General features: G+C 41.3%; 1 protein-coding gene across 2 annotated transcripts in view; it reads right to left on the minus strand.

The window, feature by feature from the left end:
- The window catches only part of ATP8B1 (ATPase phospholipid transporting 8B1), a 110,947-nt gene that overhangs the window by 26,223 nt on the left and 63,498 nt on the right, over nt 1-21,226 (minus strand). For both annotated transcript variants that reach the window (XM_059894617.1, XM_059894618.1), the window contains exons 3-15: nt 16,875-16,972; nt 15,045-15,158; nt 13,252-13,350; nt 13,077-13,138; nt 10,094-10,166; nt 9,909-9,979; nt 8,188-8,270; nt 7,909-8,067; nt 7,655-7,743; nt 5,387-5,577; nt 2,577-2,785; nt 1,185-1,228; nt 391-547 (exon numbers count right to left, since the gene is read on the minus strand). In XM_059894617.1, coding sequence (XP_059750600.1) covers nt 391-547; nt 1,185-1,228; nt 2,577-2,785; nt 5,387-5,577; nt 7,655-7,743; nt 7,909-8,067; nt 8,188-8,270; nt 9,909-9,979; nt 10,094-10,166; nt 13,077-13,138; nt 13,252-13,350; nt 15,045-15,158; nt 16,875-16,972 — 1,449 coding nt within the window. The remainder of the gene's footprint in view (nt 1-390; nt 548-1,184; nt 1,229-2,576; nt 2,786-5,386; nt 5,578-7,654; nt 7,744-7,908; nt 8,068-8,187; nt 8,271-9,908; nt 9,980-10,093; nt 10,167-13,076; nt 13,139-13,251; nt 13,351-15,044; nt 15,159-16,874; nt 16,973-21,226) is intronic.

Raw genomic sequence — 21,226 nt, forward strand, 5'->3', positions numbered from 1 at the left:
TGCTATCCATTCACTTCTTTTCCCCAGAGGGGGGAAAAAAAAAAGGACTCAGGCGACCTGGTCTAACTGTTTTGTCAGCTGGCCCTCTGGGTAAACAGACCAATCATTTTCTAGGAAGAAGAAACCTTATATCAGAAATGCCTTTTGCAGGATATCTCTGGCAAAGAATTACCTATGGGAAATAGAACCCAGGATCTAGAAGGCAAGCCTCCCTGGAGTATGCCATATAAGCCATGCACTTCTCTGGGGTATAAAATATCATAATTGAAACCTAATTGTAACACCTCTAGTTCATACAACTCTTTATGTGCATTTGAGTCCCAAGCACGAGTTCCCCGTAAACTAAAAAAAACTGGTCCCCAGTGTCCAAGATGCGAGAGCCACACTCACCGTCGAGCCTGTCCACCATGACCGTGTGGCACACCGCCAGCAGGAAGAAGAACTGTTGCACTTCCGGCTCCTTCCCCAACTGGATTTGCTCGATGAGATAATGGTCATAAAATACAAGCTTCCCATCAGAATACATATTCCAGCTAAAATCCACTGGCTGAAAGAAGCAGAGGAGGAAAAGTCACTGTGATTTAAAACAAACAACTTGGGCTTCACAAATGATAGGAACTTTTCTCAGAAGCCGTGTCTTCACGCAAGTATCACCTTAGGATTTTAACACGTTCTGAAGTGTCAAGAGGCTCACGTCTGTCTTAACACAGCTTGTTGTGAGTTGAATTGTGTCCACCCAAAAAGATATGTTGCCCTAACCCCTGGTACCTGGGACTAGGACCTTCTTTGGAAATAAGGTCTTGGTAGATGTAATCAAAATTAGGGTATACTGGATTCGGGGGCCCTAATCCAATGACTGATATCTCTATAAAAGGAGGGAAATCTGGGCACAGGCAGAAGGCCATGTGATGACACAGGCAGACTTCTGAGTGTTGAGTCTGCAAGCCAAGGAATGTCAAGGATTGCAGGCAACCACCAGAACCTAGGAAAAGGCAAGCAAGGATTCTGCCCTAGAGTCTCCAGAGGGAACGTGGCCCTACTGACACCTTAATTTCAAACTTTTAGCCTCCAGAGCTGTGAGGGAATACATTATTGTTGCTCTAAGCCACCCATTTTATGGTAGTTTGTTACAGCCCAGTAAACTCATACATAACCCAAGAGATGTCCTAGGTGAAAGGACTCACCTCTATTTTGCTATGACTGTTCTGAGAAGCATCCCGATGGTCTCCTGTGAACAAACAGGACAAAACAAATTGAGTCAATGGGTCTCGAAGCCTGTTTCTGGACAGCGCTCAAATTAAGAATGGTTTTTCAAGAGTTGTAAAAAAACAAACAAAGCATAACAAAGAAGATATTTGATACAGACCATATGTGGCCGGCAAAGGCTAAAATATTTCCTATCTGGCTCTTTACAGAAAAAGTTTGCTGGCTTCTGGTCTAGAGGTTCAAATACTGGCAAATTGTGTCCCTCTACACTGCAATCTCCTCTGGGGCCAGAATCACGTCCTATGAAGTGCTTTACCCCCGCCCTCCCCCAGCTCAGAAGGAACCACCAGCACGCAGAGGAGAACCCCTTCCTCAAGCCCTCAGCATCCCACCTTCCTCACTGATGTTCTGGGAAAGTACCATACACAGCACAAAGTTTCCTCCAAGTGGAAAGCATATGATGTTATGCTTACAGCTTTTAAAAGAATTATATCGTTTTTATTTAAAAGTTAGAGCACCCTATTTGAATACAGCATTAGCCTTGTTATTTTTATAAATCTATAGCACATTTCAGAATATCAAATGGAAATCAAATTTTAAAATATAATTGCGGTGAGATACACATAACATACAATTTACCATCTCAACTATTTTTGAGTGAACAGTTCAGCAGCACTAAGTCCAATCACACAGCTGTGCAGCCATCAACACCATCCATCTCCATGGCTCTTTCATCTGGTAAAATTGAAACTCTGTACTCATTAAACACTAACTCCTCATTCCCTTCTCTCCTCAGCCCCTGGCAACCACCATTCTACTCTCTGTCTCTATGAATTTGACTCCTCTAAGTACCTCAAATAAGTGGAATCATACAATATGTGTCCTTTTGTGCCTGGCTTATTTCACTTAGCAGAATGACCTCAAGGTTCATCCATGTCATAGCAAGTGTCAGAATCTCCTTCATTTTTAAGGCTGAATAATATCCCATTGTGTGTATATACCACATTTTCTTTATCCATTCATCCACTGATGGACACTTAGGTTCCTTCTAAACCTTCACCATTGTGAATAATGCTGCTACGAACATGGGTGTGCACATATTGCTCGAGTCCCTGCTTTTGGTTCATTTGGGGTGCGCACCCAGGAGCAGAATTGCTGGGTCACATGGCAAGTTAAATTTGTGGGGAATGTGTACCTATTTCTGACTCCTGACCTCCCCACACGTGTGATCCCAACACCACCAGTGACGCTGCTGCAGATACATCATCAGAATGACCACCAGGGCTCTGAACTGGGAGGGGAGCCACTCTGGGAAGGCAGCCTCTGGCCACACATGCCCAGGGACTGAGTAACTAACAGCTTCCACTCACCGTAAATTTGCCCGTTGATGCAGCATTTTTTAAAGGTCATGATGTTCTGTGTGAGCGTCCCTGTCTTGTCAGAGAAGATGTAATGGATCTGCCCGAGCTGCTCATTCAGCGTGGTGGTTCTTGCCTTCGCGGGCGTGTCTTTCTCAGGATAGTACATCTGCAGGTCCCAGTTGATGAAGTAACTCTGTCCAAGACGAATCACTTCCACGCTAGGAAGACAAAAGATTACTTTTGATCGAGCTCTCAGATATGAGTGGCAGGCAGTGGATCTTGTCCTAACTTTGTGCCAGGAGCGAGCTGCTTATCTATTGCTACAAAGAGACAAGCCCTGCAGTGACCCATGTGCCCAGTCTCTGGGTTCTCCTGACCAAACACATCTTTCTCCAGCTTCAGGGTCAAAGCGTCCTCTCAATGTGATTTCCTACTCACTCCTGAGCACATCTGGCCACGGCACCCCACATTCAGAACATGCTGCCCACACGGGTGACATGGTAACACTGCAGGGGGCACCCCACAATGTGACAGCTTCTACTCTTTTCTCTCATTCCCCATCGCACTCAGAGACAACTGGAAAGGCATGTTCACCTTTGCCCTCAACTGGAGGACAAAGGGAGTGAGGGTCCACTAGGTTATACACCCCTGTGTACTCTCAAGTAGGACAAAGGGCTTTTGGCAAATAACCCCTAAAGCATGGTTTTTTCCTAAATTGTTTTTTTTAACCATTTTTTAATTGAAGTATGTTGTGTTAGTTTCAGGTATACAGCAAAGTGATTCAGTGATGTATATATATTTTTTGAGGAATATGTACCTATATTTACATATTCTTTTTCAGATTCTTTTCCATTATAGGTTATTACAAGATACTGAATATAGTTCCCAGTGCTAAACAGTAGGTCCTTGTCATTTATCCATTTTATATATAGTCCTAAATTCTTATAAGGTTACAGAATGTCCTAAATACGATATTCTAAAAGGATCATTTCCATTTAAAAACTATAACTGATTAAATCTATCTCAACTATTTAAGAAAGGTGCTTACACATCCAGCAACTGTTAAGTGGGCAAAGGATGTGTCTATAATAAGCTAAACAGATGGAAAAATAACTCCCTCCTTCTCTCCTCCCTTATGTATTTCCTGAGTGCCTACTATGTACCACACACCATCCTAGGTACAGGGGACACATCAGTAAACAAAAGAGACAAAAACCCTGCTCTCAAGGAGGTTACCTTCTAATGGAGATGGACAAATAAATAAACCGGTAAACACACAGTATATCAGGTGATGAAAATTCTCTGCAGAAAATCAAAGCAGGGTGAGGGACTGGAGACCGACAGGCAGAGGAAGTGATGTTTAAGAAAGAGAGGGTCAGGAAAAGCCAGGGGGATAAGGTGATTTTTGAGCAGAGACCTGAAGGAAATGAAAGAGCAACCATGTAGATATGGAGGGGAAAAGCATGTTACAGGTGGAGGTCAGAGCAGGCACAAAGGCCCTGTGGCAGGCACTGGTACGGCTGAGGAATTCAAGGAGGCTAGAGATGAGGGAGTCCAGGGAGTGGGTAGAGATGCTGGAGGTTACGGTTGGGTGTGGAGGGCAGAGCAGCAGATCACATGGGCCTTGTGGGTATAGTGTGGCTTCAGTGAGTCTATTCTGAATGAATAGACTGTAGGGTTAAAAACAAAGCAGAGATACTATCTGAAATGACCTGATCGATTTATAGTTTGAAAGGACCTTTACTTCCAAGAGAAACAAAGAAAATCATATTAGTCACATGACGTGACTTTTTAAACCTAAAACTACATATACGGTTTATTTCATAACATACATTTATAGATAGAGACAAAATAATCTGTATAATAGTTCCCCTAACAAAGGTAAAACTCATCTCAGTTTTTGTTTTTTTTTTAAATAACTGCAAACACATGGCTCCCCAGGGCTTTACTTCATGTGAAAAGAACAATAGTAACTACCTGTAATAAAATTAAAAATAAAACAAATGCACATGTAATAAAATTAAAATAAAGTAAATGCTTCTAATTACAGGTGTGCATGTGGCCCTTATATGCCTCTGGGCTATTACTTATTGGAACTCAGAGGAGACTCTGAATGCTGGATATATTTCAAGGCACAATTTCTCTCCCAATGGTCGAAAGTTCAATTGACCAGGGATAGTGAACTTTGATATTAAAAAACGAAAAAGTAGAAAAAGTCAGAAATATCACAAAACAAGGTGATGACCATTTGTCAGAGATACGATCCTGACTCTTATCGCGGTTGAGGTTGAGATGAGAAACACAGAACATTTTGAGAGGTTGACGGTGGGCAGGGAGAGTGGTATTCCCATTAGAAGGCAGCATTCAGGAAACCCAGTGAGTTTTGCAAGCAATAGGTGTAGCAGGTGGTAATAAGGAAGACACAGAAAAGAGGTTAGGAAGGCTCCTGAAAAGGAAAACAACCAAGTTATTCCATGATGTTCTAAATCTTCACCCAGCTCTTTCTGATGCTTGGGCTTTGGAACCCACCAAGAAGGAATCTTGCCAAGCAAGTGACTAAGGAGTAGAGTTTGATCTCTGAATCTGGTAGCTGTATCTGTCAAGAGGTCGAGATAAAAGATACTGTGTCTGGCACAAAGTAGACACACCAACGTTAATTTCCTTTCCCCGTATCACCCTCAATTCTGAAATGAAAGCTATTTTCTTACTTGTTCCTTATGACCTTTGAAACAAGAATTACTAGAGTTGAAGGTGTTAAGTTGGGAAGATGTACTGTGTTCTTCCATTAAAGCGAAAGGCCAAAGAGAAGACAGCCTTACCTGACGTAGAGAGAGATGGGCACCAGGGTATTCAGAACAATGATGTAGCCCCAGAAATTTAGGAATCCACGATAGGAGGGTGTAGCGTCTTCTCCATCGTAGAGGTACCAAGAAAAATTGCCAATTTGAGCTTCCCAGTAAGCATGGCCGATGGCAAGACCCGCAGAAAGCAAGATAAGAACAACAAAGATCTAAAAGACATTCAACAGTTAAGTTTATTCTAAAGATGCATTGTCGACCCCATGCATTTTATAGACGATAGTTTATCTTATCAATACTTTCCTTATGTATGATAATTTAGTAGTCTGTAAAAACAACACACTTAAAATAGAAACAGTGTCATAAGAATGCTTTGAAAGTCTACTTATTTCTATGGTTGATTGATTTATCCTACATACCACATATAAGGTGAGGTTTTGTTCCCAAAATTATCTTTCAGAAGAGAAGGTGGTATCTTATATTCAAATCTTTAAATATTCTCATATTATTGAACATCCTCTCAATTACTTTTCCTTTGAACAATAGCATGCTGTCTGGGAAAGACACCTTACCTTAGCATGAAACAATTTCAAAGAATGCTAAATTGGGATACGTATAGCAAATGTTTGAAGGAAATGATTTTTTTAAAAAAGGCAAGGAAATTTCACCCAGATTTGGGTAATTATTCCTGAAGGTTTAATGATCACTTAACGTTTAAGATCCTTTAAGAAGTCATACAGTAAGTATTCTGTTGTGGAAATAGAGCATATACTTAAGGGATGAATAAAAAAGTCAACAGCCCTAGTGCTAGTTGGGTATTTGTGGGTAAGAATAAAATTTCCAGGGGCAAATTTAGTTTTCTGGACACAGATTCCAAAAGTGCTATATTTCAAAAGAACTTGGCACAGAGGAGAGATGCTGAGCACCTTGTGAAGAGATGATGGGCGTCTTGTGAAGGCTCACGCCACAACCAAGACAATGACATGGAAGATGCATCAGAAAAGTTCAAATGAAGTTTTCATGAAATGTGAGAGCAGGGAAAAACGAATTGTCTCTTAAATTATTATATTACTTTTATGTAATTTTGAATATGTATATGCAATTGAAGTACTGTAAGTATTATAAGTCTCTAAAAGTTTACGTATTCAAATTAAACTAGATCAGATTGATCAAGATGGCGGACTAGAAGGACCTAGAATTCACCTCCCCTGTGAACATACCAAACTAAACTAAATACCTGAAAAAATTTCTCATTGGCAAACTGGAGGACTGCCTGATATTTAGGGCCACCCTACATGCAGAACAGTTACCATAGCAGTCCTGAGACTGCTATCCTTAGAAGGCCTGTTTGCAAGGTTGACTGTTGGCTGGCTTCTGGGAACTTAGATTTTGGAAGGGTTTCCTGATTCCTTATTTCTTATTCTCTGATAAGAATGGCTCATTGTGCCTAACTATTTGTGTAAAACAATATGTTTTATGCTGAATACCCACATTCCTTTAGGGAGTCTGAAATTTTGGTACATGCCAGGCAGATAAGTGCCTACACAACCAGACCCCAATAAAACCCGGGCACTGAGTCTCTAATGAGCTTCTCTGGTATAACCAACACTTCACATGGGCTGACACAAATTGTCACTGGGGTGGATTAAGTGTGTCTGGTGTGTATGACCCCACTGGGAGAAGACTCTTGGAAGCTTGTGCCTGGTTTCCTCTGAACTTTGCCCCATGAGCCTTCTCCCTTTGCTGATCTTGCTTTGTAATAAGCAAGAATTATCATAATAAATTCTAACTATAAGGACAACTATACACTGAATTCTATAAGTCCCCCTAGTGAATCATCAAAACTGAGGGTGGTCTTGGGGACCCTTGAGAGACCTTATACCTAAACTTGCCTTATATTTGGACTCATACAGTACATGTTGTGGGGGGGGGGGGGAAAGGTTGGCTTTTAAGAGAACTATCCCTATGGGAAACTAACAGCAGTAAAATCAACCCTACCTTGACTTCAGGAGCCCAGTCCCACTAACTTATCTACGGCTCCCTGGTTTCCCAACTGATCACTCATCAACTCAGGGTACCCAACAACTGAAATTTACATTCCCAGGGAGATCCTCCAATTAGAAATGTAGCGTTTCTGAGAAAAGGTGAGGGAATCTCCTCTCCCGCCCACCCCCTCCCAACCTTGGTGCACCTTGTGAACTTTTCTACTTGGCCTACGGAGATAAGACTTCTCTGCGTCAACAAATCTAGACCAAAAGACAGCAATATACCAAAACAGAAAATAAGTACCGTATACACCATGTAGTTCATCAAGTAATCAATTTTAGTTCTTTTAAATCTGGTTTTCCCACTATTCTTCATTATTTTAGTGTCAGCACCTAAAAATGGAAAATTCAATATGATCAACAATTGGGAAAATCAATTCACTGGCATGTCAATAAAATGACTCTTTGGTTTCAACAGAGAAAGGACATAAAATCAATTTCCTCCTTTAAATCTTTAATGAGCCTACAGATCAATTTCCCAAGAGACTCAGAAAGTACCTGCAAAAATGACCAATCCATGGCAGAAATCAGTGTTCCTGATTACACAGCCGCGTAACAAAATTTTATCAGCATCCAAAGGAAAACTTGTATTTCTCCAAAATAGTGTTCCTGTAAACTTATCTAGTCGGTTATTCGGTTCCTCACATTCAATAAAACCTTTTAAAGGAGATATGATCTACATAAGTACTCACATATGAAAGATTTTCTGGTTTTAATTAATACGGACTGAATCAAGCAACGAAAATTTGAAACAAAGTAAGACATGTTTGCACAAACCATCAAATGCTGCCAATGAATTTTCTTTTTGGAGATACTGGTGTGTGATTTCAAGTGCCATTTTGAACTTTAAATTGGTTTCTCTAAAGGAAGAGAAAAAAAATTAAATGAACAAATTTCAGAGTTTGAAAAGGAAGTTAAAGAAAATTGTACAAAGTAACATTAGGCACACCTGGAAATGAAAGCTAAATAATTAGTTTTTTCTATTTTCAAACTCTCTGTTCACTTGGGAACTTCAGGTTTGGATGAAGTTATCCCCTGAACTAGACAAAAACCCCTGACCCGGGAAATGTTGGCCCCCTTTGCTGTTTGTTACAGTGAGGCAATCTGGGTAGGACAGAGGTACCCAGAAGCTTCCTTTCCCTCTTCTTACTAACTTAATTCTTACCACCAACCTGAACTATCAAACTGCTGTTTAAAAACATATCTTCTAATATTTAATCACACTAAGATAATTCTACAAAACATATTTGTGTTTGAAAGGGTCAAGACTCTATCAACTTAACATTTTCTAGAGTGAATAACTGGATCCTATGTCTTTGAAAGATTAATTCTATCTAAAAAAGGACATGGTCACCTTACCCCCAATACTTGGCATGTCCCCACCGCAGTGGAAGGCTAGGCACATGCAAGAGGACATGCAGGGCCAGGCTGGGCACACATGCTCTGGAAAGCAAGCCTGTCTTACTACGACGAATAACTTTTTTCAAGTTCCACAAATACTGACTGGGGATTTCCACGCACTAAGAAGTGGACCAGTGGTTCTCAACTTTCCATTCTGTTTGCTCTGACAGAGCATGCTAGCATTTTATATCTTTGTAAAACTTTAGAATCTCTCATTCACGGGAATAAGAGCTGCTGTTTACAGTGAAGGTTGAACAATCAACGGACTGATTTATAGAGCAAAGAAAGCCCTCGTTTTTACTCAGATGATCTCAGCTCCCCATAAAGAAGCTTACGCACATCTAGGGTGTGGGGAAAGGGGTTTATGCCAGAATGGGAAACACAGGCACTGGCCTTGGGAGCGAGCACAGGGGAGCAGCACCCCAACTCTGCCACCCACTGTGTGACCCTGGGCAGGCGACCTCACCTCCAGTGCCTCAGTTTCCTCACGGGTAACTTCGAGGTAATAATAATATTGCCTCATAGGGTTGTGGAAAAGATTAAATGAGCTACCACGCAAAACTAATGCAACCTCGTCGGCACTCCATACGTATACCGAAAACCGGTCAAAATGGTCAAAAATGGAAGTTTATCTTTTCAAGTGGCAGCATAATAACCAAAACCAACAAAGGGGGAAAACGGTTCACTGGCAAAGAATGCAAAAATCTATTCTTTTTTTTTCCAAAACAGATACTAATAGTCATTCATCTGTGTCTGAACACTGCTCAGCAGCTTACAAAGGGCTCAGGCATACACTGTGTCATCAAACCTGCTACTTTCCCTGAAAGTGGGCTTTCAAATATGGCGATGGAGTGGGAAAAGAGAAGTTGGTCTACTAGGGAGTCAGACCACTGTTGTCTTACTGTGGGTCCTTCTAGGTACTAACAAGGCAAAGACAAAGAGAGGCTGGTCTCCTACAGAGGCTGCTGGACAGCCAGCAGGGGGTAGAGGTAAGGCCAGACCTCAGGGCTTCTCATCCAGCTGCACAGCTTTCAGTGTAACAAAGGTTAGCCTTCCAAAGGTTAGCTTTCCAACAGGCCCACCTAAGACCCACCTACCCGTCCAGTTCAGCCGTTTCCACGTAGCAGAGGCTGTTAGGTTCAGAGCTGGACAGCAGCAGGATGTCAGCCTGTTTGAAACAAAACACACCGATAACACAGAGAGACCCCGACCCCCGAGGCAAAACTGAGCACCAGGTCAGATGTGAGGACAAGGAATGAGACAGCAGAGCTTGTCCACTTACTGGGATGAAATCATTTTTTTTCAGACGAATGACATCTCCGACTTGAATCTCTTTCCACTTGGCAATTTTGAACCTAAATATTAAAAAGAATGATAGTTTAGTGGCTTTTTAAAGTTACTGGCAAGGGATTTGGAATTATTCTGTCCGGAAGCCAAAGATTCTGGGAAAACATATACATCACAGGGAAAAGGTCTGCCAAAAGTTCAGCCGTCTGATGATTAAGGGGTCACAGGATCGTCTTCTCCTCTGAAGGAAGTAACAATGGGGGTGCTGACTTTGATGTGTCCTTTCCATTCTATGTTGTATAACTGAGGGTCAGTGGGGGCCCCTTACATGTGTGGGAAGGAGACACATGCCACCCCTCTGTTTCTGCTCATGTCCTGTGCTCCCAGCCCTTCTCCTTCCTTTCCTCTCAGTTATCCATCACCTGCTGGTGCCAGGACAGGGATGCAGTACGGCTCCCACATGGGCCACCTGGAATCGTCACGGAGCTTTAGTGCTGGCCTCCTCTCTACTGTTTAAAGTTATCTTTTTGATGAGTGTGTACCCCTTTCCTAATGAATCTCCTAAGGATACTGATAAAATAAAAAGATTGCTTCCTTCAGTATTAAATTCTACTGGAAACACCCATTTAAATGTTTAACAAGTCAACATTTTTTTAAAGTTTTAAAATATAGTATAGGAAGACCTCGGAGATACTGCAGGTTCAGTTCCAGACCACCACAACAAAGCAAATACTGCAATAAAGCGAGTCATATGAAATTTTTGGTTTCCAGTGCATATAAATGTTACGTTTACACTATACTGTAGTCTATTAAGTGTGCAATAGCATTATATCTAAAAACCAAATGTACGTACATTCTTTAAAAATACTCTATTGCTAAAAAACACTGTCATCTGAGCCTTCAGTGAGTTGCAATCTTTTTGCAAAAGCAACATCAAAGATCACTGATCACAGATCACCATAACAAAAAAATAATAATGATTAAGTTTGAAATATTTCAAGAATTACCAAAATGTGACAGAGACACGAAATGAGCAAATGCTGTTGGAAATACGGCAACTTGCTTGACGCAGGGTTGCCACAAACCTTCAATTTGTTAAAAAAAATGCAGTATTTGTGAAGCACAATAAGGCAAAATGCAATAAGGTAAGGTCTGCCTGTTGTCTGTTTTAAAGGTTTTCATTATAGAAAAGATATCCCTAACAGATATTATGAACCTACCACAACTAATAACCTTAATTTTTTTGGAGGCAGAAATCCAATTACTATGTTGGTCCTCCCATTAATTTATGGATAAAAGAGACCTGGAGATTTAAAATACATTTAAAATATACGCTTATACCCCAGTTTCCCCAATTTTACAAGAATTTAATACACAATTTTTAATCTCAAGATTTTTCTTAACCTGGCTTATCTTTCACTAAGAGGAATGGTAGTTAGTTTACATTTTAATATTTCTGAAATGATCAATTAGCAATGTGCGTGTGGGTCTCAATTATAAATGAATAAGTTAAGCACCTTCTTGTCACGGCTCTTCAGGGGTATTAGAAGCAATTCCGTTTGACTCTTCCACTGTGATGTCCAGTTTCCCCTTGGGAGACCCCTGTCACTTTGCCCCACGGATGCCCAAGTCCCCATACGTGGGCTGTCGGGGCCACAGTCATGCCCGATATGCACTCCTAACCCCAATTCAAGGCTACTCAGAGCTACTCTTTACCAGTGTAGTCAGCCGGGCTGTGGGCTAAACAGGGCTCTGTGGGCTAGCTATGAATCTCACCACCATCCACGACAGTGATTCTAAGTGACTTGAAGGGTAACCTTTGGAACAGAATCTATTTATTTGGAAGGGAAAAAAAGCATCTAAACATATTTATAGATTGAAATAGTCTATATTTAAAGTAGACACCATTGAAGCGTGGCTGTAACTCGGGTTATTTTCCTCAGTGTTGACACATGAAACGTCTTTGAATTGGGCCTTAGTCACTATTTTTAGCACTTGAATTTGTAGCTCTGCCTCGAAGCTCTTGCTCAAAAAAACGACTCATCACTGGTCCCTGAGTTGGCACGTTGGTCACCATTGACTACGTTACTTTAGCAAACATTGACGAGCACATTCTGTGTGCTGGATGCTCAGGTGGACACAAAAACAAACACCACCAGGTGCAGTCTCCCCAAGAAACTTAGAGTTCCGGACAGATGAGACTTCCACACAAATAATTCTAATGAAATTCAGATCGTAATAAGAAAGATGAAAACAAAACGCTCTAAAAACACAGCGAGGGACTTACCCGCTGGCGCAGTGGTTAAGAATCCGCCTGCCAATGCAGGGGACACGGGTTCGAGCCCTGGTCCGGGAAGATCCCTCACGCCACGGAGCAACTAAGCCCGTGTGCCACAACTACGGGGCCTGCGCTCTAGAGCCCGTGAGCCCCAATTATGGAGCCCACGTGCCACAACTACTGAAGCCCACGCGCCTAGAGCCCGTGCTCCGCGATGAGAAGCCACCGCAATGAGAAGCCCGCACACTGCAACGAAGAGTAGCCCCCGCTCACCTCGACTAGAGAAAGCCCGCGTGCAACAACGAAATAAATAAATATATAAATAAATAAATTTATTAAAAAAAAAAAACACAGTGAAGGAAGAAATCACTGTAGCTGGGGAGTCAGGAAGGGTGTCAGGACATCCGGGCAAAGCCCTGGGCAGCATAAGTTTGGGAAGAGCAGAGATGGAGCAGCACACGCCAGGATGACGGGCTGTGTAAACACAGGAGTGCCGAGGACAGAGAGCCCCACCAGGCAACCGCCTGGACCCCAATTTGGGTATAGCTTTGTCTTAGGAAGTGAAGAGAGGCCTTTACAAGGAAAAGGTTCATGCACTGATAGACTTCCAAGTTCAAATAGTTATCTCTGAGGATGTTTCTAGATGTATTTGTACATTACATCCTTGGAAGAAAGTCACACATTCAGAAAAGCATGGTACCTGCTATCCTTAATGACTTCACACGTCCTATTGTTGATTTCGTTGTCCATTTTATGGCGAGCCTTGAGAGGAGGGATGGGAAAGGTTATTTTAATAATCTCAAAATGTCAAGTATTAATGCCACTTGAAAATATGCTTGCAGCAGTGAGGAGGAAGCTGCACAAAAAATCCTTACCACGTCGTCCACGAGGTCTTTGATGGCCGTAATGCCCAGCACCACGAGCAAGGGCACCAGGGTGGTGTACCACGCCAGGGTCGTGATTTGAGGGATTGCCTGAAAGAGATAAAAACGAAGGCGTACGTGTGTGCCCAGGAAGGCACAGCTAACCTGCAGGCAACTGCTAATTCTAAGCTTGTTGATTCTAAGGTTAATCTCCATTATCATCCAGGCCTGCATCCTGCCGAGCAGGCATGAAAAGGTGCTGAAGCATCCAGCTAACCTTTCTCGTGCCTCTCTCTCTCTCCCTCTCTCTCTCTCTCCCTCTCCCTCTCCCTCTCCCTCTCCCTCTCCCTCTCTCTCTCTCTCTCTCTCTCCCTCCCTCCCTCCCTCCCTCTCTCTCTCCCTCTCTCCCTCTCTCTCTCTCTCTCTCTCTCACTTCCGGTCTCCTGGGACACAGCCCAGAGGACAGTGGCTCCTGGTCTCATTATGGCTTTCACAGGACACCAAGGAAGCTTTGTAACATGATATCTAAGAGAGAAATGCTCCAAACCTTTTGTGAAAGTCATAATTAACAACGGGCAGGCACTGTAGGATCCCAGGGAGAAGTGGTCCTTTAACTTCTAGGGAATGCATACAGCAGGCTTTACACTGCTGGTTGTTCAGCAGTGGTCTCTGAGGGTCCCATGATGGAGGCAAAAATGGCAGTAGATAGTGGCTGGCTCTGGATTGGGTGGGGCATCTTTGGGACCATTAGGAGAAAGTGCTTCCTTCATGGTCCTTGCTATCAGTCTAGCCAAGAAAGAGGGTGGCCTTGCAGGAAGCCTCACATCCATCAAGATGGCCATCAAGTTGGAATAAAAGATTGGGAAGCAAGTAAAGATCTCTTGCAACCATCCTATTGATCATCAGGCCATATCATGTAGTGGTTAAAATGACAAGCTTTGGAGTCAAACTCCTGCATCCAAGTCCTACCCAGCCTCGCCACGTAGGGTGATAGGACTTGAAGCAAGTTGCTCTACCTCACCAGGCTTCAGTTCTTCTCTGCAAATTGAAGGTTATGATAGTACTTAACGAGCACAAGAATTAAGTGAAGTAACAGTGCAAGGAAAGGGCTGTCTAAGGCTATTACTAGTTCCCTAATTTGGATCACTGTACCTTCAGAAAAGATAATTAGGGGATGGTTAGAAGAGAGAAAGCTCATTTCCCACATTATTGTCAATATGTGGAACTCCCCTTTTCCCTCTAGAAGGAAGTAAAGGGAAGGTATCACTTTGCTCTCCAGATAAGTGAATTCCTTGCCACGATTAAGATAAAAAAAAAAAAAAAAAAAAAAAAACCTCAAGAAAAGATTAGGCCTTTCCAGTAGTGTAAAACCAGTTCACAAAATAATTTGAGAATTATGACCAAAACACTAATAAAAATCAACAATATTTTGGCATCCAAATAAAAAAATAAAGGCCAACCATGAAAAAATGGATTTAATTTTAAGGTACGATTATTTTACAAAGTGAAGATTTTAACTTTACTCACTTCAGGGAAACCAGTTTTACCACTGACATCAGTAGGAAATTGAATTTTTTTAAATACAGAATTAAAATAACATTTCCGTTTGCTCCCATTCTCTGTTCATTTAACATTGTTGAGCTGGTTCTGTCTATAAGGCACTTTCCCTTACGTGCAGAGCTCAGACATCCATATAGAAAACTTTCAAGATTACTCACATTTTATATGCAACTTAAACAATAACAACCTGAATGTTATTAAGTCACCATAATTCAGAGCAGATTTAAGATATCAAAGGGTATTACCTGTAAGATAAGAAGGACCAGGAAATAGAAATTGGCTGCTCTCTTAAACTGCTCAAACAAATTCATTGGTAGAAAGGTAAATGCATTATACTTGTATGTTCTAATTGCATTATTCTGTTGGAAAAAATGAGAAAGTCATTCTAAACAATGCCACACACTTAACACAGTGTCACAATGTATATACACCCGCAAAAATCACTAAGCCCTGTAGCCTACAGGGACCAAGGACGTAATCTGTCAGAAAGGTACTGAGATTTCCTTTAAGCTTTTACTTCTAACTGGGCCTCAAGATGACCCCTTGGAGGCTTATGTCAGAGACGGTAACAAGATGCAGACATTTCACCTCAAAGGTCTCTGTGGCAAATCCGACTGTGACCAAATTGATCCTGCTGTTGGGTCCCTTGACCCCTTAGAGCCTCCTTGAAAATGCGGCAAAGATGGGAAGAAAATGGGAGACGTCAACGTGGGGGAAAAAGGAACATTCTTTTACTTAAGAGGGATGGAGGCTGTGTAAGAAAAAGAAACGGGTGTGGTTGAGTTGTGTGCGCCGAAAGATATGCTCAAGTCCTGACCCCGATACCTGTGACGGTCATCTTATTTGGAAATAGAGTGTTTGCAGATGTAATCAAGTTACAGTGAAGTCATGCTGGATTAAGGTGGCCCTAATCCAATGACTGCTGGCCTTAGTAGAGAAAAACTGGGCAAAGACACAGAAACACACAGGGAGGCCGTGTGAAGACAGAGGCAGAGATTGGAGTGATGCGTCTACAAGCCAAGGAACACCACGGATTGTCAGCCGGAAGCCACAGGAGAAGTTTGGAACAGATTCTCCCTCAGATGCTCCAGAAGGACCCAACCTTGCTGACACCTTCATTTTAAACTTCTGACCCCTTGAATTGTAAGAGAATAAATTTCTGTTGACTTAAACCACCCAAGTGGTAGTACTTCGTTAGAGCAGTCCTAGGGATCTAACAGACAAACATTTCAGCCCAGACGTAATGGGGGTTCTTTATATTTCAATGATAATAAGCATTTTTGAGGTGAAAATATCTTCAAAGTCTCTAAATCCATCACAGGCAGAGGAGGGGGAAATAAGTTACTAAGATTCCTTTCGAATTCTTATTACTGTCAAAAACAAGGCTTCTGTGATATTACTGTAGATTATTTTATAAAATATTTTTAAAAGAGCTTTGTACATACAGAGGGGAAATTTCAATCTACACAATTTTGTTTTGTTTTAAGCCACCCCCAAACACCCTTAAGGTAGTTAATCTTAGTGTGATGAATAAAAATGACATTCCAGGAATCTAAAATATGACACAAATGAACCTGTCTAGGAAACAGAAACAGACTCACAGACCTAGAGAACAGACTTGTGGTTGCCAAAGGGAATGGAGTGAGAGTTTGGGGTTAGCAGATTCAAACTATTATATATAGGATGGATAAACAACAAGGTCCTACTGTATAGCACAGGGAACTATAGTCAATATCCTGTGATAAACCACAATGGAAAAGAATTTTTAAAAGAATGTGTGTATGTATATGTATGTATATATATATATATATATATATATATATATATATATATATATATATATATATATATATAAACTGAATCACTTCGCTGTTCAGCAGAAATTAACACAACATTGTAAATCAACTATACTTCAATTTAAAAAATGACATTCTAGAGAACTAATGATGATTATCAGTAGCCCCAGGCCAGGGGTTACATGGAAGGCAGGTGTCACACAAAGCCAGTAAGCATGATGGCTATTGGGAAAAACTGGCTTTTACTAAAATTAATTTAGGAAGTTAAAATCAACTTACCGCATATTTGCTCTCCTTAATACAAAAGAACTTTGTGTTCATAAAATGAGGTTGTTCGTGGAAGTTTCGATCATTTGCTTTGACTTGCCATGTACAATCTTTAAAAAAGAAAGAGAAAAAAGTCCATCAAGTAGAAAATTCGCATGTTGCTATGGGTTGAGTTATGTCCTTCCTAGATTCACACACTGAAGCCCTAACCCGATCCTGTACCTCAGAATATGACCTTATTTGGAAACAGTCACTGCAGATACAATTAAGTTAAAGTGGGGTCATTAGAGTGGACCCTAATCCAATATGACTGCTGTCCTTATGACAAAAGAAAATTGGGACAGAGATACCCATAGAGGGAAGACAGTGTGAAGTCACAGGGAGAAGACAGCCACTTACAAGCCAAGGAGAAAGAGGCCTGGAACAGATCTTTCCCTCACAGCCCTCAAAAGGAATCAAGACCGCAACACTTTGATCTCAGACTTCTAGCCTCCAGAACTGTGAGACAAGAAATATCTGCCGTTCAAGCCGCCCAGTTTATGGTACTTTGTTAGGGCAGCCTGAGCAAACCAATGACCATGTTGTAACTGGACCCACTGTTCATAGAACATTCGATTCTAAAAGAGAAATCCTCATTTAAACATGGCCCGAACGAAAATCCCAGAGCTCTACAAAGTGACAGCTAAATTATTACTTCAAACTCATTTACTTGGTTTGTAAAATGTATAACCCATTACATACTTAGTGAATGAATAAATCAAAGAAAAAGGGTATCGCCGACGAATTCAACACTTTTGAGTCCTGATCATAGATCGGGGTTGTACACGGCTTTATTCTGATGGCCAGCATCTGCTGCTGTCTTTCTAAGTTCATTCCATGCACTTAATGTCACATCTACCACTCAATCGCCAGTTCTAAATTCCAGGGAACTTTAGAAAGCCCTCGGCTTCTCTGTTGCTAGAGGGAACAACTCTCAGGCGATAGGTTCCCATAAAACCTCTGACAGGCTGGAAGGACCCTCCGAGGACATGCTTGCCGACCTTCTGAATGAACAGGAAAGGTAAAGTTCACAAACAGTGAGATATAGTTTATCTCTAGCCTGATTCCTTTCCATCTCAATGGTGGAGTCCAGCTCCTAACGGAAATTCCAGCCAAAGGGACCTTCCAACCTAGAGATGACTAGCCTGGCAGTCAGGCTACAGTTGTAGGGAAGAAATTTCCACCCACCTGTTCTGTCTTTGCCCATCTGCTCTTGACTTCTACTGTCCCATGATGTATGGCTCTAAAGGGAACATTTGTTCAGTGCTTAGTAGGCGCCAGGCATCATGCCAAGTAGTTAGTATCTCAGTTTTACAGCTGAGGAAACGGAGGCAGAGACAGGATTCAGGGGGAGAATCAGAATTCAAAGTCTGGCAGTCTGACCCCCAAGCCAACCTCTCCATCCCCCTCGCTCTACTGACTGGACTTTCTTTTGTGATTTATGCTACAAACCACCATGAGAACTGCCTTGTTAGTGAGCAGAATTTGGCGGGGGGGGTGTCACTTATCAGTATAGGGTCAACCTTTCCACTGTTACCTAATATCAGGCTGTGCTTCTTCTCCTAACAGGAAGGCATAAGCTGTCACCGCTATGAAAGCTCAAGACAAGGATATTATAACTTAGGAAGAAAAGTTCAGGAAGCACCTTTTTGGCATAACGTCCCCCACTGACTGTGTGTTGGAACATGCATGTGAGATGAACTTCCCTTGTGTGATACACACGAGAGTGGGTGAACCAGGTGTCGTTTTTAATTTTTTCCCACATTACTCTTTTTTTAACTTTTTTATTTTATTTTTTGTATTTTGGCTACACTGTGTGGCATGTGGGATGGTTGCCGGACCAGGGGTTGAACCCAGGCTGCCGCAGTGAAAGCGCCGAATCCTAACCACTGGGCCACCAGGGAACTCCCATGAACCAGGTCTTGATGAGCTCCTCCTTCTTCTACTGACAAAGAAGGGGGATCAACAACTCATGAGACATTCTTTTTGGAGATGGGATTATATTAGAGAACATTTACAAGTAAAGGATTATAAGATTATCAATCTTATGACTACAATTATAAAAATTTAAATATGCTTTAGAAAAAAACATATTTCATTTTTTAATGATTCATTTTCTAGACTTCTACTTCAAAGAAAGTACGTATAATACTGCAAAAGGAACAGTTGCGGACTACTGAAGAAAGCAAATAATTAACCTTATGACTTTTTAAAAACCACTATACCATTATTGAAAGTTTCTCTTGCATCATTTGGACTGCCATTCATTGGGTAATCATAACTGTTATGTCATTACAAATGGAAATGTTCTAAGCATCTTTTTAGCTTACATGCAATACTATCAAAAGGGAAAATTTTAATGGAACTGCACGACAGCTCCTAAGGGCTGTTAGAATGTGTGCAATCAGAACATTTCTTTCGACTGAAAAAGGAGATCGAAATGAAAGTAGGTAAAAAAAGATATTTTATAGGGTAATCTTGAATCCATTCTATTTTATGGTAACTTGCAAATTTTTAAAGGTTTAATTTGGCTCCCAGATGACTTGTAACACATCTCTGGTCACCAGTGTTCTAGAATACCTCTGAGAACTGCCGTTCAAAAATTCAGGAAGGTTGAGAAGAAAAATAGACAAGATTCCTCGAGAAGGGAGAAAAGACCAATGAGAAGGGATAAAATCAATCTCAGAAATGCTCAAGAGGAAAGAATAAGCTGCCCTGTTAATGAGTTGGATTCTTCGTCCCCCTGGTGGCTCTTTAAATTTGCTTCATAATTAACTCCTCCAGACAGTGGTTCCTCTTGTCTCAGCACAACCCCCTCATTCCCCAGCCCAGTTTGAACTGGATGCCTCAGATAGAGGGTAGTATCTGACCTCAAGTAGGGGCAGTGAAGGGTCTGCTAGAAATGACCTGGGTCTCTTAATTTTACAGTTTGAATAACACGTTGGGGAGCTTGGAGAAAGTACCTAGTGTCTTCGTCTACAATATACTGAGCTTAACCACAGGAGCATTTGTAGTTAATTTCAGAAATATGATTGCAGTCAAGTAATCAATAACCCTATTTCTAACAAGGTTCCTTGTTTGGCCTAATTCAGACAAATCAGCAGGCAAAGAAATTGATTCCTTTTCCTGATACTTTCTTGAGTTTCACACTAATTGCTTGAGGAATATTTCAATCAGAGACCATAAAGAAAGTGAAACGTCTTCTGTGGTCAAATACATTTGCAAAACACAGCATCCTACATCCCTCCCTTGGATATTCAATAGACCCACTGGTGTATTAAAGGCTCTGAGAAGTCCGGTAGTAAAGAAACATTTAATTTTATTTAATTCAATCGTTTCAAAGTTAATGTGACCACAGGCACATTTTTAACAATCACAGAACACCTATTAATATGGTTTGAGAAATGCTGTGCTAAAGCACATGCCTTTAGGAAGGTAGCAACATGACACTTGGAAATTTGTGGTTTTGATCAAACATTTACCAGGTACCCAATTAAAACAGAGAACCTTACTAGACACTTGGACCACAAGGCTAATTTATAGAAAAAGTAGGAATCTTGCCCCATTTTCTAGAATGGAAATATTGACCAAGAAAAGAGAAGAAGTAATACACTAACCAGCAAAAAATTCACCTTCACCATATGACCCTTTGGTTAAAAGCTAGAGAGAAATCAGCTAACAAAGGTTGTGCCTAATAAAATCATCAATGCATGTTGCATTTACCATCAGCCAGCTGTGGCTCAAAAATCATCAGGTAAACGTGTATTTAATGCGTGTAAATATGGCTACATGATATTGGGTTTTCCCAGGGTCACCAAGTCCTTTGATCATCACCATCCAGCAAAGAAAGTCAGCTTCACCTGGCCTCTCATCCTCTCAGAGCTGATTCTGAACTCTTGATTTATAGACAACTCTGCAACCAAAAAGTTGCATTGGTTGGTACAAGCTGCAGCAAACTAGCAGAGTTAAACAATCAAAAGTTTAGTGTCAGAAAGGAAAAAAACAAACAACCCAAGAGAGAAATGGGTAAAGGACAAATAGACCGTTCATACACAGGGAAATTCAATGGCTCTTAAATACGTGAAAAGATACTCAAGTTCATCAAAAAAGAAGTACAATTCTTCAGTTACGTACCCATTTTTTATCCTATAATGGCAAAATAAACAGGCCCTCTTAGGTGGTCTCTGCGGAGAGCAATTTGGCCATATCTATCAAACTTTAACACAGACACACGCGCCGCGCTGAGTGAGTGTATATATACTCTTGGATAAAGAAACAATGTATCTCAGGGCTATTCAATGCATCCCTGTTTATCAGAAAGATTA

This window comes from Balaenoptera ricei, chromosome 14 (assembly GCF_028023285.1).
Source record: "Balaenoptera ricei isolate mBalRic1 chromosome 14, mBalRic1.hap2, whole genome shotgun sequence".
Taxonomy (NCBI): domain Eukaryota; kingdom Metazoa; phylum Chordata; class Mammalia; order Artiodactyla; family Balaenopteridae; genus Balaenoptera; species Balaenoptera ricei.